General features: G+C 38.2%; 1 protein-coding gene across 1 annotated transcript in view; it reads left to right on the top strand.

Annotated features, from left to right (window-relative positions):
- The window catches only part of LOC126235233 (Down syndrome cell adhesion molecule-like protein Dscam2), a 263,828-nt gene that overhangs the window by 111,952 nt on the left and 124,018 nt on the right, over positions 1 to 27,858 (top strand). The window contains exons 11-12 of the mRNA XM_049943965.1: positions 6,437 to 6,592; positions 27,263 to 27,402. Coding sequence (XP_049799922.1) covers positions 6,437 to 6,592; positions 27,263 to 27,402 — 296 coding nt within the window. The remainder of the gene's footprint in view (positions 1 to 6,436; positions 6,593 to 27,262; positions 27,403 to 27,858) is intronic.

Here is a 27,858-nt window from a genome sequence, read left to right as displayed (position 1 = left end):
CTGTGTACCAAGGTACAAAGCACCCCTTCACACTGAGCAGGATGGTGACAACTATTAGCCTGTAAATACAAGTCAGTGTCAGTACGTAATTTGCCTGTATATTGCCTGTCCATTGCAGTTTGTGTCTTGAAAATGGCTGGGTGTACTCCTCCCAAAATATCAGCTGCCACTGTAAATTTTACCTGGTTGAATTCCTATAAGTTGTTTGAAAAACATGCAATAATGTGCACCTTCTGAGATTTGAGGAGGTGTGCTGGAACCACATCAAATCCCCTCGACAAATTAATGATTAGGGCTGGCACACTGGCCAGCCTGAATGTGGTTTATAGATAGTTTCCCACACCCAACTAGGTGAATATTGGGCTGGTACCCACATCCTGCTTCAGTTAGACAGTTCATAAACAATTTGAAAAAGTTCTCAAACTTTCATTTGGATAACACATGACACAGACAGATGGGATGCATAAATTCCATCCTGGTGGGGAAGGTTGGAGGGGATTGGTGGTGATAGAAAGGGCATCTGGTCATCTTCTACCACTAACATTGCAAAATCCATGTTAATATGCAGGTGTTTACAGGATTCCATGTGAATGTGGCAAATCTTATGTAGGGCAAATGACGCATATTGTGGAGGATCACATTGTAGAACATCAGTGGCATATTCATCTTCTTCAGCCTTGTAAGTCTGCCATTGCTAAACACTGTATTTCCACTGGTCATGTCATGAATTACAGTGAGACAAAAATTGTGGCCCATACATCTAACTTTTGGAGTTCTATTATTAATGAAACCATGGAAATATGACTGTCTGACAGTGAGTCTCATATTAATCGAGACACCGGTTTTCAATTGAATTCGGCTTGGAATCCAATCATTGAAAAACTTTGTGTCCTCCGTAGCTGGCATAGTTCTGTGATGGAGCCATGGGAAGACAATCGAACTGATATTGATGCAGAGAGTTTCCACCATGGAGGGCACGTGGCATAGCAGAATCGAATGCGCTTAAGTAGCGCACATGCAACGCCAAGTGAATCTACCACGAGTGTGCTGGTGGGGCTTTAAATACCAGAGCTCAGTGCATTTTTGCCAGTATTACCTGAAGATGGCCAGAAGACTCTGGACCTAAATATTGTGGCAGAAAGTTACAAACATTCAGCAGTTCTCCTGAAATTTTGTGGAACAAAATATATGCCAGGAAAGTTTTAAATCTCACATCAAGCAGAAGAATGTTATGTTAATTAGACAAGTGCACAGTTTACAGAGATTTCTCCAACTTACATTCATTTACCAGTGCATTTCTTCCTTAATGGCTTTTGTTACTGATAATAAAAATAAGTTTCAGTTGAACTATGCTCTGTACAATCACAATACACAGCACAAAAATAATTTTCATACAGACATTGCATGCAAGTTTAGGAGTGGAGTTATGCATGTTGAGACAAAGCTCTTTTAAAAACTTTTCTTTGATTTGCTAACCATTTGTCAATGTGTATTTCAATATGTGCCACATACTTGAAAGTTATCTTTCTTGTTGGGAGCTACAGGACTCAGTGAATGAGTGGACAGATAGTAATTTGAGTATAGAGTAATGGCAGAGGCTTGTGATTTTCAAACCCTATACAACCCAACTTGAATAACTGTAATACAATTCAGTGATCATAGTTTCCATCACTCTTGCCATATTCCAAGCCTCCTGTCTGATGGTTGGTGCAGATGTTTCTCTAACTAGCTCCATGTTTCTAAGCATTGCTGAACTACACACTCTGTTATAATGGTAATGGCAAAATTCATGTTAGTATGTAACACGTTAATCTGTGACTGAAAGAAATTCATTTCAACACTGTTAAAAGAAAATTTCACATGTGCAAACAATCAGACATTTTGCTGACAGATATGTTGCTTTTACATTTCCTATTCATTAAATGTAATACACACTTATCTATTAGAATTAAATCCCAACTGCAATCATTTTAAAAAATCTATGGTGACCTATTAACTGAGAAGCTACTAACATTTTAAAAGTTGTAGAATGGGTGCCCCTGGTCAGAATGAAATAGTGTGTGTAAAAATTAATACAGATAGAAGACAACTATTTTCTGAAAAGCTATTCACATTACCAGAAGTTCTTAAATGAATGTGCAGTCAAACATGGTTAGAATAAAAAGAAAGTGTTTGTCAAAACTGTTAAAATTAATATGGAACTCCCTGAAGATGAATGAGTACATTTAGCCATGGCTGAAGTTACAGACGTATTAAATTATATTGAGTACCAAGTTATAGTTTTTGCTCCCATTATTTTAGTAGTCAGGGAATTTCATCAAACCTTTGCCATGGCTGTTGTTTCTTCATTACATGACCTCAATGCTCTAAGCCAAAACATCAAGTAAAAAAAGGAATACTTATCTCAAACTGAACAAGCTCAGTTACAAATTTTCATTGTTCAAGTTTTCAGTTTGTTATACATGGGGTAATAAAAGTTCAGCCTGAGGCCAAACATATGTCATTAACACAGGAATTCCTTGTATGAGCCTGGAGCATCCTAATATACAAAGGCTTTTTGGGCTATGTTCAGCTTGGTGCTAGGTATATGGTGTATACAGTTTTTTGTGATTGAGTGATTTCTTTGTTAATCTTTGAAACAGTTTACATTTTATGGATTTTACCATCCAAAACATTGAAAAATTAACAGCTTAAAGTTAATTTCATACATGGTAACTGATAATGAATTTTCCTTTAATCTAATTACATTAGTACTTAGTATACATATGATCTATATATTCTACATTGTATTGTATTGTATGATATTGAACTGGGGCCTAGAAGAAATGACGGAGAGGCTTCGTCCCTGTCGTAGCCGTCAGTGGTTCACAACCCCACAACAGACTACAGCAGTCCACTCACCCCACCGCTGCCCCACACCAAACCCAGGGTTACTGTGTGGTTTGGCCCCATGTGGACACCCCCCCCTCCCCCCAATCAGGGAATGTCTCATACCAGACCAGACGAGTGTAACCCCAAATCTTTGCATGGTAGAGTAATTATGGTGCACGCATACGTGGAGACAGTGTTTGTGCAGCAATCACTGACATAGTGTAACTGAGGCAGAATAAGGGGAACCATTCCGCATTCTCCAAGGCAGATGGAAAATTGCCTTAAAAACCAACTGGCTGGCACACTGGACCTCGACACTAATCTGTCAGGCGGTTTCATGCCGGGGACCGGCATGCCTTACTGCCTGCAAATCAGTGCGTTATATTGCACGGCTAACCAGGCAGGCTATATTCTACATACTGGGTGACCCAAAAGTCCATTAACATTTGAAAATTCAGTACCTCACCAAATAATGTAGGTATAGAGGTAAAAACAGGCACATGTTTCAAATGACATGAGGTTTTATTGGAACCACAAAAAAGTGCACAAAATGACCAACAGATGGTGCTTCATATGATACAAAATGATAATTAGCATAACAGTTGATTTTTAGCCAAAACAGTGTTCTTTATAACAAATGCTCAATGTGTCAACCGTCATTCGTCAACAATACCTGTATTTAAGGGACAATGTTGTGAACAGTTCTGTACAGCATACCAGTATTGTCTTTAACATCCTTAATTAGGTCGGATGAGCGTGGTAGACTTGTGACTTCGGTTAACCCCACAACACAGATTAAAGTATGGGGATGTGGGAGGCCAAGCCTGATGGCCATGGCAGATCATTATGCACTCTCACCAAACAATTTGTGCAACAGATCCTTCACACATGTAGCAATATGTGATGGAGTGCCATCCTGCATTAAACCATATCTTCCAGTAAGTTTTAGCGGCTAGGCTAAGGATGGTCTCTCTCTCTCTCTCTCTCTCTCTCTCTCTCTCTCTCTCTCTCTCTCTCCTCTAACTACAGCTCATTTTATACATAATTCCCATGTGGTGTCGCTGAAGTGTTAATGCCCATCACCTTCTGGGGTCAGTTTTTGCACTTGTTTTTTGGCTTCAATAAAACCCTACATCATTTCAGGCATTTGTGTCAATTTTTACCTCTTTACTCACATAATTCCATGAATTAGTTCTTTTTCAAATGTAATGGTATTTTGGGTCACCATGTATGTAATAATACAGAACTTATTAAATTAAGTAACCTGTATCAATTCAGGTACTCCATTATTGCATTAAAGTTTTTATTTTGTAAATAACCCTTTCATTTTGTTTTGAAAGTTTGAAAGTGCAGACAGTATCTGTGACTTTTATATGTTATGGTAATTTATTTGATAATTTTATGGCTTTGTACAATAAACTCTGCTAAGTTTTAACTTAATTTTTTCTGTTCTGATGCAAATCATAGCTGTTTCTATTTTTATAATCATGTACTTTTTAATGTAGTAGTACTACTTTTTTTTACATAGGCCTGCATAAGACACTGAAAAAAATATTCACAAGGGTACAGTTAAAATTTCCAGCATTTTAAAAAGTATGAGGCAGTGAACTGTGCTGCCACCCTTGTTCATTATATGTATTGATCTTTTCTGCAGTCTGAATATAGCTTGAATATTTTTCCCTATTCACTCCCCAAAATATTACGCTGCAACTAATAACAAAATGAATATAAGCAAAATATACTGATCGTGAAATGTCACATTCGGTTCAAAGGGCATAGTATGCTGTAGAGATTCCATTACTAAGTTTTTACCTGCTCTACCAACTTTAATTGGCAGTCAGTATACATTCCAAGACGTTTTGTGCTTTCATACATTGTATGAATTCTTTATTTCTTTTTTTCAGGCCATGGTAATTTGGTATTTTGTTCATGCAGACATTAATAGTGCTTGTTTTCTCTATATTACTCGTAATTGTAACTTTGATGTTTATTGCCCACTAACATACACTGCTAAGTGTTTCTTCAGCTTTCTCTCTTAGTGCTTCTGGTGACCTGTCACCGATCAGTATATTAGGGTCAGTGTTGTTTGCCCAAGCTTGATATTTTGTGGGAAATCATTAATGTAAATTGGGAACTATGTTGGGTCTAGCACAAATGAAATGACTGTATCGCATTTATTGGCCGGGATATCTCCTTCGGGGTTCGGCCGCCGTGTTGCAAGTCTTTTTAGTTGACGCCACTTCGGCGACTTGTGTGTGAATGATGATGAAAATGATGATGATGGACACACAACACCCAGTCCCCTACCATGTGGTATGTGTATGTGTATAGGATGATCTACGACTGAGTGCATGAACAGGACTTTATTTAATTCCACTGTAGTTTTACAAAATCACCAGCATTACAATAGACTACACCCTTATTGCATCTCATGGTCAGTAAATGTGCCTGCCGTGTCTAGTAAAATATATTCATGCCTACAGCAAAAAATTTTTTTAACTACAAAGAACAATAAAAATCACCAAATTCTACACCTAAAAAATTAAACATCTGCGTGCCTCACCAAATGGAACTAGCACTGTGGGCTACTTGCAGTGGGCTACGTCATTGCAACTCTGTGTTTGCAATCATGCACTCAATCCATGCAGAGCTACTGACTCATCCAGGCACACAGTATGACTGTGTGTGTATGTTTTTCAATATATTTAGAGCTACTTGATGCATGTCTAATTTCAGTCAACTGTACTCTATTTCCTTGATATGATGGAAACCCCTTTGTACCACCCCCTTATTCCCAGCATGTTTAACAGTATTTTATGATGGACTGTGCAAACTGCTTTAGTTGATAAAGGAATATACCTCTTCTATAGTTCCCCCCATCCAATGCTTCTAGGATGTGTTTTGTGAGATAGGCAACCAAACCGGTGATTGTAAAGCAGGTTGTATTTATTTAAACAGTGCATAAGTATATCTTTCACAGTAGTTCCAATTATTTGGGCAAAGCATGAAAGTAGAGAGAGTGGCTTATCATTTTTTATATTTCAGTTTCATCCTTTTTGAAGGGGGGCAGTAATTTAGTTCCAAAGTCAAAGAAAATGTTTACTAAAACTATAGCTGATTACCAAGAAAAGAAAGTATATGTTTTGAATTCATGAAATGTTCCATGTTAATATTATTCAAAATTTTTTTTTATTTTGTATTGGAATTTTTATGGTTTTTGCTATTGTTATACTTATACATATTTCATTGAAGCATGTTGATGAAACATGAATAATGAATAACTAGATGCAAGTTGTAATTAGTTACAGTGAAAATGTTTTCATTATTTTCTGATTCAGAAAAGGAATGAAAGAATAAATTGTAATACAAAATATTGTACATTGCAATTAAGATTGACAGATATTGTTTTCACAACCATTAACATTCAAACTCACAAAATGAAAATTATATTGGTCAGCCCAAAAAGATAAGTAATGTGTGGTATTATAATAGCTTACAGTTATAAACATAATGCAGTAACATCACATTCTGTTTGATGAAACATAACATATTGCTTGTGTTTTAGATGTTTCAACTCCATCAGAGCAAACTACACAGGTCCAGAAACTGGAAATTTTTGGTTTACAACGATACTGCAACTACAGCATTGAGGTGAAGGCTTATACAAGGAAAGGAGATGGTGTTCCTAGCAAGCCCATCTTCTGTAGGACTCAAGAGGATGGTATGCAACATGTTAGTCACATACACATTCATTTCTGAATGGAAAAAGAATTTTGCAGATGCCCATTATATGTCTCATGCTTTTTTGTGTCACAGATCATTTACGGAATAATTTTAAAGCATATTTCGTTTTTTTATGTACTTACTTTACTTACACACACACACACACACACACACACACACACACACACACACACACACACAAATCATACTCTTCTGTGGTGAGGTAATCATTTTGAGGTGTGGGTGTGTGGGTGGGCATGGGTGTGTGTGTTAACTTAATAGAAACTTTTTGGTATATACCTCTAAATCTGAATGCATATATTTTTCTTTGACTCCCATGGTTTTTATCACACACACTTGCTTGCCAGTTTCAAAACAGTGACAAGTTAATATAAAAAGAACATATTATGACACTGGAAATTGCAGAATGGTACCAATGAAGACAATCATTCATATGCAGATAAAAGATGTGTAGATATACTCAAAGATTATTTTTCACATTGTGAATTTCCAGTTTTGTAACAGATATCATTATACTTTATGACTTGCTTTTCTTGCTAGTTATTTTGATTATACTTGAATAGTTGGAAAATAATGAAGGTACTAAAATTTATGAAAACTGGGAGTAATCAAATGTAACTTTGTTACATGTTTTAGTAACAGCAGATGCTGTGGTGTTATGTATGTGGCTAAAAAAAATTAATTCCAAAATAAAACATCAGCCAGCCTTTCTGGAAACCATAAAAGAAAGCCATTGATGTAGAAAATTCAGAAAATTAAAGAGAATTATAGTAAATCTATTATGAGTTTTTCACTCTGTAGTGAAGTGTTAATTGTTTTGAAACACCTGGGCAGGTTAAAATCGTGTGACAGATCAGAACAGAAATCTGGAACCCTGCCTTTTGCAGGCAATTAAGTTTTGAAAACAGGAGAGAGCCACAGGCAGAAGTCAAGTTACGAAGGCAGGTTGTGAGCCATGCCTAGATGGCTCAGTCAGTAAGAAAATTGCTCCTAGAAGGCAATCTTCCATGTCTGAATCCCAATCAGACATGCAGTTATAATCTGTCAGCAGACTTCAAGTTCCATTATATTTATCACATCAAAATAATACTTGACTTTCCTGAATACAACATTTGGTTTTTGTGAGTATCTTGTCTGGTCCATATATCTCATTAAACACCAAGTAGCAAGATGATTTCTACACAAGATATACCTCAGGGCTCAATCCTTGATCTCTTTCTCTTGCTCATGTATATTAATGGCACTGCACAACCTGTTAATTCCCATATTGTAAGCTAAGCAGATGACATACCAGTTTTATTCTATGATAAAAAAAATAAGGAACTAGAATCTTTCACTGCTGGTAAGGCCACAGAATTAACAAACTACATAATTGTTCAGACTTTCACTGCCAGTTGTTGACAAACTGCCTGTTGGCTTCTGTCTCAGGTTCTTTGACAGATGTTTGATAATTTTTCTGATGTTTCATCAGCACAAGTGGCTGGCATTTTCAAAGCTTCACCCTCCATTGCTTGTGATGGACAGGATTCGAGCTTGCAACCACAGGTTGCATGTACATGGTGCACCAATGTCCAAGGGCTTTTCCACATTTACTGCCGCCTGGGAATCTAGGATCCATTCACATTGAGGATTTCTTCTGTCATGTTGAAGCTATTGTCATGTATTTCTATGGCTTCCCTGAACAAGCAGGTGTAGTTCTTCTCTACAGTAAGGACACACACCACATGCTCCACCAAAGCTGATTCTCCACCTGCCCCAACCAGCAATGCCACTTGTGTTAGGTGATCATAGTGTTGACTGATTGTCCAGTCATTCCAACTTTCCCACATGTACACGGTATACTGTATATTCCCAATATTGCAAGCGGGTCCCTTTTCTCCTTTGCCAATCTGAGACACTCTTTGGTCTTCTTTGTCAGTTTATGAACAGTCTTTGTGCTGTGTTTGCACAATACACAGCCAATTCTGTCCATCACTCTGGGAATTTATAGTAGACAGGCTGAACCTGACATTTCTTTTTCTGATATGTTACTTTGTCAAGTGTTTGATTCTATGACATTTATTATGTAAATGGTGAAATACCCATTGCTCCTTAGAACACTTTCCAGGTGTTGTGTCTTGTGTCAGAAATGCAACAGCTCACATATTTGTCTTGCTCCTGGCATGAGCATATTAGTCAAGCCTCTCGTCTGGCTTGGGTGGTGATTTGATAATTTGTGCAAGTATTGTTCCATATGTGTTGGTTTTTGATACACACTGTGTTCCAGGTATCCACCATTCTTCATGACCAGCACACCCAGAAAGGGTAGCTGCTGATCCTTTTCTACCTCCACGGTAACATTTATATTGCCTTGGATGCTGTTCAGGTGTCTTAGGGAGTCACTGAGAGGTCTCTTACCATGGCTGTAAACAACTAAGGTATTGTTGACATATCTGTACCATGCTTTAGATTTACAAGGTGCCAAGTCCAGTGCCTGTGCTTTGAAATATTCCTTGAAGAATTCGGTCACCAATGGAGTTAGTGGACTACCCATGATGATGCATTTCAGCTGTTCATTGGACAATTGCCATCAATTAAGTAGCAGCATAGATTGAGACAGCTGGGACAAGACTGACAGCATCACCCACAGGAGCATGCAGAATGAACTCAACCACTGCCCTGCTTCACTCAGTGATTCTCTGGAGTATATCAGTTCCATTTGCCCACACAACATCACCAAGCTCTTTCGTGCAAGTCTCACCATGGCCAGTTTGATGAGTAATTGGTATTTCACAACTCACATGAGAAGTGTCACAGAATTAAACATTTAGCAAGAGACACATTGGAAAAAGAAGTGTTAGTACAACCTTTCTGCCATACATTCCCAGACTGATGAATAGACTCAGCTGAATATCATACAAGCACAGCAAAAAGATTATTTATAAATCAACAAAGAAAATCAAAGAGTGTCTGAGACTGGAAAAGTAGAAAATGGAACAACTTGCAATGTCAGGAATTTATTGTATATCATGTACATGGGCAAAAGTCTGTGTTACAATAACTGGGCAATCCGTCAATACCAGGATCACCTAACATAAGCCACATTTTGAAATTCGCTGACACAGAAGTTCTTATTATAGAGAAGAGCTATTGCACCCACTTGTTCAGGAAGGCTATAAAATACACAAACATCACAACAGCTTCATGAAGAAAGAAGAAAGCCTCAAGGTAAATGTATTCTGCATTCCCATTCTGCAGTGAATGACCTTTTCAGGCAGCAAGGTGAGAATCACAGTGGTAATTCCCATGGAAAAGCCCTTGGATGTTGGCATATCAGGTACATATAATCTGCAGCTGCAAGCTAAACTAAAGTCCTTCACCAGCAATGTAGGGTGAAGCTTTGACAATTCCAGCCAGTTGAGGTGGCAAAATGTCGGAAAAATGATCAAACATCAGCCAAAGAACCTGACACTGAAGCCAATAGGCAGTTAATCAACAAGAGGTCACAAAAGCTGTAACAAGTTTGTACTATGCCTCTAAGAGAAGAATATCTGCAGATTGTACTGATGCCTGGACTAACAACTGTAGAAGAAAGCTTGATTGATGCTCTCTCTTGCCTTTCTGCCATGGTAGCAGGATCAAGGAGCCACATCAAAGTTCTTGAAATGTAAGCACCATCACAACCATCCAAGCACATTGTATCTACTACATAATAGAATGAGCTTTTCTTCATGAGCTGAATTATGCAACATGGAGATACCTAGTGAGAAAAGATGAGGAAGCTTTGGACATTTTCTACCAACTAAGTAGCAACATGCATCGAGACAGCTGGGACTAGATTGACAGCATCACTCAGAGGAGCATGCAGAATGAACTAAACAGTTGCAGTAAATGATAGAAGAAACAGTTTGTAAGATGCAGGAAGCAGAGCGACAAGGCAATTCCTGACATATCAGGCACAGTGATTAACCTCAGTGAATGCAACTGACCAAAGAGTAACAGTCTGGCCTTCAAATGAGGAAATTTCACAATCGTCCTGAGAACTATACCTATGGAGGATATCACTGTTAATAGTAAAGTGGCCATTCAGAACCTCATGTGAAAGGGCTGAGGAAATATGTACTGAAACTATCAGGATACTGCAGTGAGCAAAACCCCAAACTTGCAACCTAAAGAAAGAAGAATTACAAGCTGTCAAGAGTCTTAATACTGACAAGAGTATATTCTACTGCCTGCCAATAAGGGAAATACAGCCACTGTAATCAAGACTGAAGATTATGAGCAGAAGATGCAGGATCTACTAGATCTGACAATGTATCAAAAACTAAGCACAGGTCTGATCCAGCGGATCACACAGAATGTGAATCAGTTAATGAAGACATCTTTTCTCTTGACGGACATACAGAGGAACCCGTGAAACACGGAAGCCCTACCATTTCATCTGGAATAATGTTCCATTAAGACTGATTGTTAGAGCTCATGGCTCACTCCCATATAAACTTGTGTAATGCTTCACCTCTCTATTCCAGCCACAAATGGGAACGACTGACACAGGGTATTTCATTTAGAAGCTGAAGAAACTAAAACTTGGACCAAATAACATCATAGTCATCTTTGATGTTGCTTCTTTGTTTACCAAAGTACCATTCAGTGATTCTCCGGAGTATATCAGTTCCATTTTTCCCATAAGACATCACCAACAAGCTCTTTCAGGCATGTCTCACCATAAGCTATTCCATGTGGAATGGCAAATTGTACAAACAGTTGGAAGGTATCACCATGGGCAATCTACTTAGTCCAGTGGTGGTCAGCATCTTCATGGAACATTTTGAACCACAGACACTGGACCTGGCACCTTGTATCTGTGGTATAGATACATTGATAATTCCTTTGTTCTGTGGAGCCATGGCGAGGAACAGCTTGGTGACTTCCTAAGAAACTTTAACAGCCTCCAAGCCAACATAAAATTTACCATGGAGGTAGACAATGACCAACAGTTATCCTTTGTAGGTGTGATGATCATGAGGGATGGTGAAACCTTGAAACACAGGTTGCATAGTAAACCAACCTACATGGACCAATACCTGCACAGACAGCAAATCACCACCCAAGCCAGAAAAGAGACATGATTAATATACTCATAACATGAGCAAGGTGAGTATGTGAGTTGCAGCATATCAGATGTGAAATGTAATACCTGAAAAGTATTCTGAGGAGTAATGGGTACTCCATCACTTACATAAGAAATGTCACAGAATTGAACACTTCGCAAGTGACACATCAAATAGAAATGTCAGGTACAGCCTTTCTGTCATGCACTCCCAGACCGTTGGACAGAATTAGCCATATACTGTCCATTCACAGTGTAAAGGCTATTTATAAACCACTGATGAAAATCAAAAAGTGTCTCGTATCAGCAAAGGAGATAAGGGATCCATTTGTAGTGTTGGGAATACACTGTAACTGTGGAAAAGTGTCTGTTGGAATGACTGGACAGTCAATCAATACCATGATCACCCAACATAAGTGGCATTGCATGTTGGAGAAGGTGGAGAAATCAGTCGTGGTGGAGCATGCACTGTTTACTAACCACATAGTGAAGTTCTTGCTGTAGATAAGAGCATCGCACCTGCCTCTTCAGGGAAGCTACAGAAATACACAAACATACCAAGAGCTTCAACAAGAAAGAAGAAAGCCTCAAGCTGAAAGTGTTCTGGATTCCTGTGCTATAGTGATTGATCTTTGCAGGTAGTAAGGAGAGAACCACAGTGGTAATGACGATGGAGAAGCTCTTGAATGTTGGAATGCCAGACACATATAATCTGTGGCCACAAGTTTGACATCAGTCCACCACCACCAGTGGAGCGTGAAGCTTTGACAATGCCAGCCACTCATGCTGATGAAATGTAAGAAAAATTATCAAGCAAACATCAGCCAAAGAAGAGGAGACAGAAGCTAAGAGTTAATTTGTCATTAACAAAAACTTAAAAAATTGGGGCCCTGAGATGACTGTTGCCATTCTCAGTAATTGGCTTTTAAAACAGGCAGCTCTCACCATACCATTATAAATAATGTATGTAACTTCTCAGCAATAGAAACTGGCAGCTATAAATTTCTGGGTGTGTACACAGATGAAAATCTGTGGAGGAAAAACTACATTACTTTGTACATGGAGAAGTTAGTAGTCGCTTATATCTCCTTAGCCAGCTCTCATAGATAGTTCTTAGCCAAAGATTAAACATAGCTTACTATGGAACAATTTACCCTTTTCATAACTACAGTATTGAATTGTGGGGCTGTGCAGCTGATGTCCACATAAAAAGAATATTGCTGTTAGAGAAACAAGCAGTAACACTTGTACGTGGTATAGACTGTACAGAATCATCTTATGAAGTGTTTGCACAGCACAAATACTTAACAATATATTCTTCATATTATTTTTTAAATCATATTTTGTATAAGTCAACCAATGAAAATATCGAGTGCTGTGATTTATATTATCACAACATCGGAACAAGATATAACTACTTTCAGAAAAGAAAAGTGACACCTTGAAGCCCATACATCAGTGGTTTGACTTGATTCAACAAACTACCAAATTATCTAAGGACATGTAAGGGAACTGATTTAAACCAAAATTAAAACCTTTTCTGATAGAAAAGTGTTTATATTCATTCAGTAAATTGTAAAGACACTAGTTATGTTAAAAACCAGTGGCATATAAGCCATAAAGTAACATATATAAAATAGATATAAAATATATAAAATAGATATAAGATGAAACAGTTGTAGTGTGTAACATATTTTGTAAACATAATTATTGTGATATTATCACTTCCAATATTTGCAGAAGCCATCATTGTGCTTGCTCCACACAAACAAGATGTAAATAAGTAAATAAAAAATATGTGATAGAAAGAAGATATAGTTGATGACATGTTGACACATGACAAGCAATATAATGGATTAGCTTGAGAAATTGAGTTTATCTCAATGTCAAAAAGAAAATTTATTGATGCTGACTATTGATTATTTTTGTTATTTGAGCATGGCCTGCTGTAAATGCATTATGTGTCCCCAAGTAAACTCTTCATCAGGTCATATACTGATATGATCAGTGTTTTACTTGGTATTTTGCTATTGGGGATAGAATGCCCTTGCATTCCTCTGACTTGAAAAACGACTCTACCAGTAAGATATAAGGAGGACCCATAGCTTCCCACAGAATCCAAACCTTAGGAAAGCTTTTTTTTCAAAATATAAAGCTGTATTATAGATGAAAGTCACATTAACTGTCAGAAATCTATGAATGCCTTAAAACATCTACATTATACCCTCAGAAGAATAACAGTGTTGAATAAATCATGTGGATCTTGGATGCTGAACAGGTTAGAAAACTGAGAGTGGAGAGGGAAGTATAATTCCCTGTGGGTGTAATGCCTCCTATCTAGTTACCCCTTCTTTTGCAAAACCTACATAGAATGTGCGCCATCAATCAATGGTGCAAGGACCAACATATATGCATGAGTTTACTAAAGCTGAGAGATTCTGAAAGAAGGCCCATTATGGTGCCAAAAAGAGTATGGAAAACGAACAAAAATTTGTACCATGGCCAGTATTCAATCTGGTCTCCTGCTCATTAGGCACAAGCCCTAACCACGACTCCACACTGCCAGAGTGGCTTTGAACATCTGCATGGATTACCCTAGCATGCCTCTCTCCTAAATCCAAAATCTTGTTCGCCCCTCAAATTTGAAAAGCATTGCAGAATCTCTCAATTGTTCTGGAATAGTACCTCAGCACTGAACAAATTGGGGGATCCTGCCTGAAACGCAGGCATAGGTGCTTTAGTCAAATTAATCTATCGTATATCATTCCAAAGACTGTTTTGGGTCTCAGGTCTTGAATTTGAGATTTGAAAAACATATCTGGAACCATGGAGTTTCACTTAATTAACTCACTTTTGCCTGGGTTTCAGGCAGGATCCCCCATTTTGTTCAGTGCTGATGCTGAGGTATTACTCCAATGCAGTTAGAGAGCATCAGAAATACTGTTTGAGAGTAGGGGGAATACCAAGTGTGCTGAAGCATGAATGGGATTTTGGACTGAGGAGGGAGGCATGCTAGCATAGATTGATTGATGGTGGACATTCTATGTAGGTTTTGCAAAAGAAAGGGTAACTAGATAGGAGGCACTGCACCCACAGGGAACTATACTTCCCTCTCCACTCTCAGTTTTCCAACCTGTTCAGCATCCAAGATCCACATGATTTATTCAACACTGTTATTCTTCTGAGGCTATAATGTAGATGTCAGGGTGTGTGCCCCCAGCAGCTGAGTGGTCAGTATGACAAAATGTCAATCCTAAGGCCTGGATTCAATTCCTGACTGGGTCAGGACTGGGTGTTGTGTTGTCTCCTAATCACCATCATTTCGACCCCATCGACACGCAAGTCACCAAAGTGGCGTGAAATTGAAAGACTTGCACCCGGCGGACGGTCTACCCGATGGGAGGCCCTAGTCACACGACATTTTTATTTACTATGTCAGTGGGATGGAGTGGTTAGCACATCTACCTAGTGTGCAGGAGACCTGGGTTCAGATCCTGACCTTGGTACAGATTTTCATTTTTGCTTCAATATGAATACAATCATAGATGTTTGAGATTTGAGAAGGTCAGTGGAACCACATAGTTCCATTTGAATGAGTGAAAGAAAGTTTATTATGATGTCACAAAACTTAGGAAGGTGCCAAAAAACAATAATTTAAATGAGTTTTGCCTAGTACTAATTATCTATAGTGATGAGCTGATACTATAGAGGGAACCTAATCAGAATTGTGCAAAGGAATCATAAATGAATTGAAAATTTCATAAACCATCTGAAGAAAATAAATGAAAGTGTTTGAGAACTCTAAATCATGAAAGTAAAAATAGAGAATACATGAGGCAGAAAATCATACCATTAACTCATTTTTTAGAGACTTACCAGTGGAATTTGCTTGTAATGTAATATCTGACTTTTCCAAGCTTACAAGAGATAGTTTTAACTGCTGCAGCTTAGACATAAATAGGAACAGTAACACAAACTAGGGAAAGGACAACTATTTTAATTATGAGTAGGTCTGCAGTTCATGTAGGCAAGGGATACCAAAACAGAAGAAATTCAACAGTGTGCTAGTTGTGCAAGATTTAGTCACAATAAGTGTGAGTGCAGAATTAGACATTCCCAGGCAAAATGGGACCACCACAAATCTGTGCATAGGTACAGTTACAAAATAGGTGTCATTACTTAATCATAGGAAATTTAAAATAGATAATTTGCACCTCCTTAATGTAAATTAGAGGTGGGCCAAACGGTTATTCTGGAGTAACCGTTATCACAGTTCCAGTTATTCTTTGATAACCGTTATTGTTAACGGTTACTAATAACTGCCAAGTTATTTTTCGCTAGCGAAAACCGAATACTCCGAGGAGCTACAGTTAAATAACGACATAGTTGGAATCCATCAGTTTAGTTATCAGTATAACTGCGAGTAGTGTGAAATGGCAGGAATGTCGTATGAATCGTGTCATAACCTTAGGTTATTAACTCAGGGTACATTTTAGTTGATGTTAGAACGATTATTAGTGTTTCATATTATATGTTTGTAGGTTATCGGTCACTATTAGAAATATTCGCAGTTGCGACAGAAAGAATGCGGAACTTTGCCACAGCACTGTTTAAGTAAAATGTTAACAATGTGCGTTTTTAAGTATGAAGTAATATGTAAACTGAGTACTGTAGGTTAAATTCGAAGCTTAATTTCTTGTGTTGCTCACATAATAGAATAAAGTGTACAGCCGTGTAATACAACAAAAAATATACGTAATGTGACAGATTCGTTTACTCCTGTGCTGTAAAAGCTAGTCCTATTGGGGAAAGTGTGAGTACGCTAATCAAAGTTTTATGTCAGATTTGGAAACTGCTCGATTTCTCCAGCTACAGCATGTTTATAACATATAGAACATGCAGATCGAAAAGGTTGACAGTGTTACATTTCTGGGACTACAACTCGATAATAAATTCAGTTGGGACTCTATTATTTCATAAGGGAGCATATTCTCTGGTAATTTATCAAACGTAGCAAAAGTTTTTCGGATGTAAAAGCGTGTAATAAAAATCGTTTGTGGTATAAATTCAAGAACATCATGTAGGAACCTGTTCAAGGAACTTTGTATTCTAACCACTGCTTCCTAGTATATTTATTCCTTAATGAAATTTGTTACAAGTATTTCCAACAAATAGCTCAATACATAATATCAGTACTAGAAATGGGAACAGCAATCTACATAAAGACCTAAAATCACTTACCTTGGTCCAAAAGGGGTCCAATATTTGGGAACATGCATTTTCAATAAAGTGCCAGCAAGTCAGCAACCATTAAAAACTTGGTTTCAGATAAAGCACGGTTTACAGTGTGTTTGAAAGACTATTTGATACAGAAGTGTCTGATTCCACCCGTCATCAATATGCCAGAAATGGCTATTTTAAGTGTGTCTATGACGTGACTATATACACATGGCAACAAACACGAAGATACATATAAAAAATCTGCAGGAATCGGACACTTCCCTTGAACAATATAGGTCAACCATAGGTGACCATACCAAAACAATACCCACAACTGAAAGTACGAAAATTAGAATCAGACATTTCCCTTGACCTACATAGGTCAACCTCAGATGACGATACTAAAACATCAACACATACAACTATGAAAATGGCAATCGGTCATTTCCGGTGACCTATATAGGTCCATCACAGTTACTGATGCCAAAAAACCAACACCTGCAACTGCGAAAAATAAAACCACAATCTCAAAAGTCCAAAAATCAATCATCCCTACATAAATTAAATCACATTCAATACTCCATAAATACTCAAAACATCACAGCTAGAAAAAATAATTAATTACCACCAGCAAATTCCGGCACTGCAAACTAGATCGACCAGCCCCCCCGCTCCCCCCCCCCCCCCCGCCCCCCCCCCCCCACACACACACACACACAAACCAACTCATAAACACCGTGCTGTAATGACATTCACACACCACAACACCTTTACGTCGAAGCAGATGGGTGGAATCAGACGCTTCCATTGACCCCTCCTTCTATTCTGTAGATGAATATTGTAACAGAGACTGATAGACCAGCTTAGGTAAAAATTCTGCTATATTTCAGTTTTGACAGCACTTGGTTGCAACAGTCAAGATTGGGTATTCTGTGCATGATAAATTTATTAAAAGTGCGTATCTGTGTTTTATTGACAGTGTATCAATTCTGTAAATATTAGCAGCTACTGTGATATATTCACATATTTTCACAATCTCCTGACAAATGATGAGGATAATAATTATTATATTCAACTGTATTATGTTATACTTTCTGACATGCTACTTGTCATTAGCGATGGCCACCGGCTATTTCCGAAGAAGTACGTAAATATTTGTTCACTCCAGTAACTATCATCTCTGTAATATCACCGGGGTCCAAGACTGGAGTCACTGTATCAGGAACACAGACACACAGTTATTCCGTTACCAACTTCCAGGTTACCTGTAATGGTAGCCCGATAACTGCCAGAGAGCGAGAACTGTGAGCCAATAACGATAACTGCAGAGGAAAATACAGATCTCTGACAGTTATTTCCATAGTCGCTCGAATTCCTTATGGTACCCCTCTTTATACAACCCGTCCAAGCTAAATTGACATATGAGGCGGTGGCTTAAGGGTATGACCGTACTTGTTAATGCCTGTACTGCAGCTCCTATCAGCCACCGTTCGGACATTAACTTTATTTAATTGTTTGCGCTAAAAGTAACGAAGGCGCACGATATAGTACACAGTTCTTATTAACAGATGGCGCGCAGTCTCACAGTTATTCCCATGGCCTATAGAACGCCTTCAAAATCGTCTACCCTCTCCTTACTTCCTATCCAGATCTCCGATGAGTTGACGGGAAAGCGTAGTACAATCTTCGGTCAACAGGTGGCGCGAGGCACTGTTGACATTAGACAGTTATTGAAATAACTGCCTGTATCAGAGGAACGGTTATCGCAGTAACTGTTACTTTTCAGTAACTGGTTATTTCTATCAGTTACGTTATTTTTTGCCACCTCTAATGTAAATTATGTAACCATAGGAAGCATTATTGTGGCCAAGATAGACACGAAGCTCATGCCTACTACAGTAGTACAAGTTTACATGCCAACTAGGTCTGCAGATGATGAAGAAATTGATGAAATGTATGATGAGATAAAAGAAATTATTCAGGTAGTGAAAGGAGATGAAAATTAAATAGTCATGGGTGACTGGAATTCGATAGTAGGAAAAGGGAGAGAAGGCATCGCAGTAGGTGAATATGGATTGGAGCTAAGAAATGCAAGAGGAAGCCACCTGTTAGAATTTTGCACAGAGCATAACTTAATCATAGCTAACACTTGGTTCAAGAATCATAAAAGAAGGTTGTATACATGGAAGAATCCTGGAGATTCTAGAAGGTATCAGATAGATTATATAATGGTAAGGCAGAGATTTAGGAACCAGGTTTTAAAATGTAAGACATTTCCAGGGGCAGATGTGGACTCTGACTGCAGATTAAAACTGAAGAAACTGCAAAAAGGAGGGAATTTGAGGAGATGGGACCTGGATAAACTGACTAAACCAGAGGTTACACAGAGTTTCAGGGAGAGCATAAAGGAACAATTGACAGGAATGGGGAGAAGAAATACAGTACAAGAAGAATGGGTAGCTTTGAGGGATGAAATAGTGAAGGCAGCAGAGGATCAAATAGGTAAAAAGGTGAGGGCTAGTAGAAATCCTTGGGTAACAGAAGAAATATTGAATTTAATTGGGGAAAGGAGAAAATATAAAAATGCAGTAAATGAAGCAGGCAAAAAGGAATACAAACGTCTCAAAAATGAGATCGACAGGAAGTGCAAAATGGCTAAGCAGGGATGGCTAGAGGACAAATGTAAGGATGTAGAGGCTTATCTCACTAGGGATAAGATAGATACTGCCTACAGGAAAATTAAAGAGACCTTTGGAGAAAAGAGAACCACTTGTATGAATATCAAGAGCTGAGATGAAAACCCAGATCTACGCAAAGAAGGGAAAGCAGAAAGGTGGAAGGAGTATATAGAGGGCCTATACAAGAGAAATGTACTTGAGGACAATATTATGGAAATGGAAGAGGATGTAGATGAAGATGAAATGGGAGATATGATACGGTGTGAAGAGTTTGACAGAGCACTGAAAGATCTGAGTCAAAACAAGGCTCTGGGAGTAGACAACATTCCATTAGAACTACTGACAGCCTTGGGAGAGCCAGTTATGACAAAACTCTACCACCTGGTGAGCAAGATGTATGAGACAGGTGAAATACCCTCAGACTTGAAGAAGAATATAATAATTCCAATCTCAAAGAAAGCAGGTGTTAAAAGATGTGAAAATTACCGAACTATCAGTTCAATAAGTCACAGCTGCAAAATACTAACACGAATTATTTACAGACAAGTGGAAAAACTGCTAGAAGTCAACCTCGGGGAAGATCAGTTTGGATTCCGTAGAAATATTGGAACACGTGAGGCAATACTGACCTTACGACTTATCTTAGAAGAAAGATTAAGCAAAAGCAAACCCACGTTCCTAGCATTTGTAGACTTAGAGAAAGCTTTTGACAATGTTGACTGGAATACTCTCTTTCAAATTCTAAAGTTGGCAGGGGTAAAATACAGGGAGCAAAAGGCTATTTACAATTTGTACAGAAACCAGATGGCAGTTATAAAAGTTGAAGGGCACAAAAGGGAAGCCATGGTTGGGAAGGGAGTGAGAGAGGGTTGTAGCCTCTCCCCGATGTTATTCAATCTGTATATTGAGCAAGCAGTAAAGGAAACAAAAGAAAAATTTGGAGTAGGTATTAAAATCCATGGAGAAGAAATAAAAACTTTGAGGTTCACTGATGACATGTAATTCTGTCAGAGACAGCAAAGGACTTGGAAGAGCAGTTGAACGGAGAATATAAGATGAACATCAACAAAAGCAAAATGAGGATAATGGAATGTAGTCGAGTTAACTCGGGTGATGCTGAGGGAATTAGATTAGGAAATGAGACACTTAAAGTAGTAAAGGAGTTTTGCTATTTGGGGAATAAAATAACTGATGATGGTTGAAGTAGAGAGGATGTAAAATGTAGACTGGCAATGGCAAGGAAAGCATTTCTGAAAAAGAGAAATTTGTTAACATCGGGTATAGATTTAAGTGTCAGGAAGTCGTTTCTGAAAGTCTGAAAGTATTTGTATGGAGTGTAGCCATGTATGGAAGTGAAACATGGATGATAAATAGTCTGGACAAGAAGAGAAGCTTTCAAACTGTGGTGCTACAGACGAATGCTGAAGATTAGATGGGTAGATCACATAACTAATGAGGAGGTATTGAATAGAATTGGGGAGAAGAGGAGTTTGTGGCACAATTTGACAAGAAGAAGGGATCAGTTGGTAGGACATGTTCTGAGGCATCAAGGGATCACCAATTTAGTATTGGAGGGCAGCGTGGAGGGTACAAATCATAGAAGGTGACCAAGAGATGAATACACTAAGCAGATTCAGAAGGATGTAGGTTGCAGTAGTTACTCAGAGATGAAGAAGCTTGCACAGGATAGAGTAGCATGGAGAGTTGCATCAAACCAGTCTCAGGACTGAAGACCACAAAAACAACACCAGGAAGCAGAATAAACTCAGTTAGTCCAGAATTAACAGATTTTGTAATAATTGGAAGTGGTTTTCAAAACTCTTTCCAGAAAGTGAGGAACTGGTGAAGGTGCTCTCTTTTGTATGATGGAGCACTCCCACATGACAAGCCATATCAAATAAACTGGATAGACTGCTTAATCATTTGGACTCTCCTTCCTTGACGTGATTCAGCAGGAAACCAGGAAAATATTCTGTTTCATTATTATAAGTAAATTGTCAATAAACATGTTGGGCATTGAAGAATCCTGGCCATAAAAGGAGTAGCTGGACAAGGTGATGTGCTTTATGTCATGGATAATATTATATGCCACATTATACAAGAAAGTGCAAGTACTTGGACCTCTCTTATAAATATATGAATGGAGCTGGGACCTATTGTTTCTGTTATTATGTGTAGAATTCGGACTGTAAGTTACACTTATCATCCCATGCTAAGACCATTGCACAAGAGAGTACATCTTCCAGGTATCCCGCAGACACAGTTCTGCTGCAGTGTGGATAACAGGTGCATCACAGTGTACGAATGAAATGGCCCAGCCACTGAAACATACTCCAAAGTTGAAGTGGACAAAACTTCTCTACTGTACAGAAATTCACCATCGAAGTCTGGTGATATATGGGCCAACTGCAATGCCACAGCCAGCCACAGGGAACTGTGCCAACAGTTGCCCAAGGCTACATAGACATGACACTAATCATGGAGGAAGGCCATTGACATTGACCATAGGTGGCAATGTCCATGTAGTCCAGGAACTAATACACAGTCTTAGATTTTCCAGTGACACACAGTGGTTACTGAATGGCTGCTTGACCAAGGATCAGATTTCAGTCATCAAGGAACTGGACAATTGGTGGAATGCTCCAAGTTTTGGAAAGTGTCACTTTGTCCTTTTGAAAGTTTCATATTTACTACATGTACCACTCAGGGCAAAACTAACCAGCTCCTTAGCTACCGCAAGTCACATTTGAGTTCTGCAATCTAAGTGTTCCGGAGGAACTGCTATCCTGCTTTCGACTGTATTTTATCATCAGAGGTTTGTGGTTGATTTCTTGAAGATTGTGATTGTGCACCTGCTGTGGAAAAGAATAAAATTCCGAGGGCAAGGGAATGCAAGGAAGCACTAACACAGGTTAAGAACTTATTTGTGACTATCCAAAGTATTAGAAACTATTTTTTCAATTACACAGTGCCTGTAATTGTACCTTGGGTTGTCTTTTAAGTCGGGAAATAGATCAACAAATCATTTGATCACTTATTCCAGTGGGCTATAGAACAGAGATTAGCAGAATTACACAATTCAGAGAAAGAAATGCTAGATTTCACATAGGAAGTGTGTCGCTTTTGAAACTAGGTGAAATGGTGACATTTCCAAGTGTTTCTTAACAATGCTGTTTACCCACCATGTCATTCTCAAATGGCTACTTGGCATGTAAGATCTCTCATTTGTACTATTTAGGTGGATGGTGCATTTCAGTCAATTTTGATTGTGACATAACACCAATTCAAGAGAAAAAAGTAAAGGAAAAAGACATGTTTGATGCTTCAAATTTGTGTACCTGTCTGTAGTAAATTGCTCATCACCTGCCACAAAACTGATCAGTTGTGATAAAACTTGTAATAGTGTAATAACACTGTTGAAGGTCACAAAATGTTACTGATATATCATGAAAAATAGTTCACCATTATTGCTATTATTCTTATTTCTCTATTGTCATGCAAGTGTACTGGCCTGGTATAGTGAGCTTCAAAACAACAACTCATTTACAAAGTGTACATGATGATATTTCAGTGTAAGAACGGCAAAATGCACAGGGCTCAAAACCAGAATGTCAGCAGTTTCAGCCACAAGTGCAATTTTTCAATGACAGAGGTCTTGTGCATGCACAAACTTGAGGAAGCTAACATATTGTGATGCAATACACATAGTGTATGATACAGTTTTATGACTTACTGTCAGTACTATGTGGAAAGGAAGTCAGTGAGCCACCCAACACATAGTAGCCAAGTACTATTGGTGGAAACATGCTAAGCTAGATGTATCACTTAGAGACTGTGTATTATGTGCACAGCAGGCAGATCTTTGTCATAGTGAGCACTGTTGCCAGAGACCATTCTCCCTTTCCAGGTGATAGGGGTAGACATTTACTCTCTGTCTGCCCAAACACCTGGAAATTAGTATTGGTAATGCAGTTATCCAAGATCAGTATGTCAAAACCATGGCACACAAAAATAGTGTCACATTTGCTGCTTAAGTTCAGCAAGCCACACATCCTCTTCACCAACCAGGGCAACAATTTCATGTCCAATTAACAACCCTGTTGTGTCTGCTCAGTAAAGCAGTCATCAATCCGAAGATTGTTTTGAACATTACACTGCTTTACTAGGCATGATTCTGTTGTAGATGGTATGCTTTTGCCTTCCTCTGACCTTTGAACTGACTTAGCCAGCTAGTTACAGGGGAAACTAGAGTTTAGCATGAATTCCGAACCATGGAGCAATTCAGCATTTTTCACATCAAATATATGAACATACAAAAGCTACAAACGCATGCCCTGCTATAAATGGATGTACAAAAATGTATGTAAGACAGTGGGTAAAATACTGTGTTACTATATGAATACCCAATAACTGGGATGAACTCTACCATATGTGGTGGTCACATGCAATTTAAAGGTTTATGAGAATACAAGACCGTTTGCACATTTGACATCTTGATTCCAAGGGCTGCTCTCCCCCTTCAAATTAGATAAGCCAGAAACACTTTAGGATTAAAGGAAACCACTCACTGAGAAGCAGAAGTGTCCAGCAGTTGACAGGCACACCAAAAGGAGGAAAACCTCCTAGCTTCTGCAGTTATTCTTTTATTAGCTAGAGTAGAATACATAAGCACACACATACACACACACACACACACACACACACACACACACACACACACACACACCTACACATGCCTAAGACAGTGGGTAAAATACTGTGTTACTATATGAATACCCAATAACTGGGATGAACTCTACCATGGCCTAGGCATGATTCTGTTGTAGATGGTATGCTTTTGCCTTCCTCTGACCTTTGAACTGACTTAGCCAGCTAGTTACAGGGGAAATCGTAAAGTGTTTATGGCTTATCTAATTTGAAGAGGGAGAGCAGCCCTTGGAATCAAGATGTCAAATGTGAAAACGGTCTTGTATTCTCATAAACCTTTAAATTGCATGTGACCACCACATATGGTAGAGTTCATCCCAGTTATTGGGTATTCATATAGTAACACAGTATTTTACCCACTGTCTTAGGCATGTGTAGGCATGTGTATGCATGTGTAGGTGTGTGTATGCATATATGTGGGAACATATGTGTGTTTGTGTATATTACTCTAGCTCATCAAAGGATAATTCTGAAAGCTACTAAGTTTTACTTCTTTTGTGTGTGCCTATCAACAACTCAACATTTCTGCGTTTTGGTGAGTGGCCTCCTTTAATCCTAAAGTTCTTACATTCTACAAGAACTCTCCTACACATTTGCAAATCAGTGAAAAGTTTAAAGATGATTCAGAGTCAGATGATAAAAGCTAATTCTAAAGTCTTGGAATGACAGGGAGCTATAGTAAACAACAAAGCAACACTATTTAAATTCTACAACTGATCTGTGGGCTCTTTTGATTAATCCATGTACGCCAAAAGAGGGAGAAAAAGCTATGAAGTACAATGGACTACACCAGATCACCAGTAAGACATCTGTGCTAAATGTCAAATTTATGATTGCCTACTTGATGTGAAGCAAATCCAAGCCTGTAATGGAGCACCCAAAGTGTTGAAGCTGCTGTCTCATGCAGAAGTGAAAGTCAGCATGACGAAGCCTGCATCTAGGCCAAAAACGACTAAGTAGCCCTGCTTCTTTTGCAGTTATGCATACCATTCCATATCCATGATGCTCACAAGATGTTCACCAGAAATTTAGTACATGTTTAGCCACAGAGCAATGGTAGTGCCTTAGACATTCCCTACCAGTATACTGTGTCTCAATGTGTTTGGGTGTCTATATGGATGTGTTGATAAGAGTGAGTGAGTACTTACATCACATAAACAGTGCTAAGTTGAAACCAAACAGATTTTCTTGGTTGTTATATGTTTTCTCATTTTTGTTTAAAAGAAAACCTGTTGGCAAGTTTCATTTCAGTTTGTTTTGAGTTTAAAAATTGTTTTGCATACTCACTTCATCAATTAGACCTCCTTACTGCAAAATATTACCTACTTGAAAGAAAGCACAAGGTGTATGTGAACTGTTTGCTGACTGAAGGAATGAATCAAAGTTCTTACTGAGTTACTTGTAGAATGTGTGTATCTGGTACTTCTGACTCATTGGCTGAACCACCATACTCCAAAGCAAATGTCACTTGATGACTTTCAGATGGCAAAGTTTGTACATTTTGTACTGTTTTGTTTTCCAAACATGTATCAAGTCAATTTCTGTGTCAAGGTGCCATCTCAATTTCTTTTCATCTGATGAATAAATTATTCATAACTGGTGCTAGGAAGCTGAGGAATAACAGTAACCCCAACTTTTTTTGTGGCAAATGAAAATGATGCAGTGACATTGAAGTAATGTCACTGTAATGCCACATCCTGGAACAGAAATGGAAGACATTTCAGTGGCTCAAACTGTATTGTGCAATACCTGTATCAAATCATGCCATTATAAATAGTACTGAAGAGGTTCTAAGTTTGAATATATTGTCAACATTAAAATTATGCATAATTCTGCTTGAATGATTTTTTCCTGACATCAGTTACACATCCTGATAATAAAAAGATGAAAGTTACTGGTTTTGAAAGTTTTACTGCTTTTCGTAAGTTTATTGTTATTATTGTTTATACTATGTCAGAATTTTTCAAATGCTTTTCCATGTACTGTGAAACAGCTTCTCTAAGCTATCTTTCTCATCCTTTTCCTCAAGCCAATATTCAATCTGCTCATCATTGTTTGACTTGTATAAGTCACTTATTGCATAAAAGCAATATACAAATGACATATTAGTTAATCATGAAATAATCAATTGTTGACAATATAATGTAACTGGATAGATAAAAAATCTACTCACCAAATGGCAGCAGGAGAATAAACACGTTAAAGAAGGTTATACTTATGCAAGCTTTCAGAGCCATTGCCTCCTTCTTCCAGCAGAAGGGCTGAAGGTGAAGGAAAAGGGGTGAAATTGAAGGACTGAAGAGGTTTAGGAAAATGGAGTAAATTTCAGAAAAGTCACCCTTACCACCTGCTAAGTCTCCCCAGACCTATTGTTCTGGGTGACTCTTCTGAAATCTACCCCATTTCATAAACCTCTCCAGTCCTTTTCTTTCAACCCTCTTCCTTTCCCATCAACCCTTCTGCCAGAAGAAGGAGCCACTGACTCCAAAAGCTTGCATGAGTATAACCTTCTTTTATGTGTGTGTTCTCCTGCTGCTGCTTAGTGAGTAGTTTTTTTTTATCTGTCCAGTTACACTATATTAGTTAATCAGAAATAAAAAACTACAGGCAGATAGTCATACACTTCATTTACTGTGAAAAATAATTTTTTTGTTCTTCTGTAGTGGGCTGCACATATAACATACGTTACTTGTCTCTGTCACACAGTTCTGAGTAAAATATAGAACTTCAGCTGAATGATGTGGAGCAATATACAATAAATATTATGAAATTTGCATATCAGTGTGGCTGCTTGAACAATGAGAAAAAATGAAATACTTGTATGTATAGGTGTCAGTAATTAATCCACAAAAGTACTCTGAGTTCATTATTCATCACTCTTTACCTGCCTTTGTTTGTACAATTTTTAAACTTGCTACTTTAAAGCTCGAAGTTTCCTTTTGCTCTGTTTTAGTTCCTGGTGCCCCAGATGATATAAAAGCACTGGTGATGGACTCCAGAACTCTCCTCATCTCTTGGCGGCCACCCAGATTTCCTAATGGTGTGATTATCAACTATAAAGTCTACATACAGTCCCTGGATGGTGCTAGCTTGGTTAGTTATTGTGACAGGTTTTTATTGTTGTATGTAAAAATGCATTTGAAAATAGAAATTGTGATTTACAAAGCTCCTGGTAGTGATGAAGCCATCTGATATAAAATTTGTATTTCTGAATCCACCCCCACCTCACCCCCCACCTACCCAAACACACAAATCATTCTCAAGGCAGACTGTGAATGGTTTAATGAGGCAATCACATCTGAACTTGCTGATCTCAAGAACATCATACATGTTCCATGGACATTAACATTGTAATCCTTGTGTAGAGCAAAAAATGAACTATATTGCTCTGTAACATTGACATACACGAGATATGCACCCACTGCTGTGTTAGTGTAGATTTAAATGTTATTATCTAGTTAACCTCATTGATAATTTTGTGTGGGAATTGTGGGTGTTTCTGTTCCAAAAATAGCATTAATGAGTCATATAATTACTTGGGTAAATTGC

This window comes from Schistocerca nitens, chromosome 2 (genome assembly GCF_023898315.1).
Source record: "Schistocerca nitens isolate TAMUIC-IGC-003100 chromosome 2, iqSchNite1.1, whole genome shotgun sequence".
NCBI lineage: Eukaryota > Metazoa > Arthropoda > Insecta > Orthoptera > Acrididae > Schistocerca > Schistocerca nitens.
Note: the sequence above shows the minus strand (reverse complement) of the source record. Positions and strands in the feature narration are given on the sequence as shown.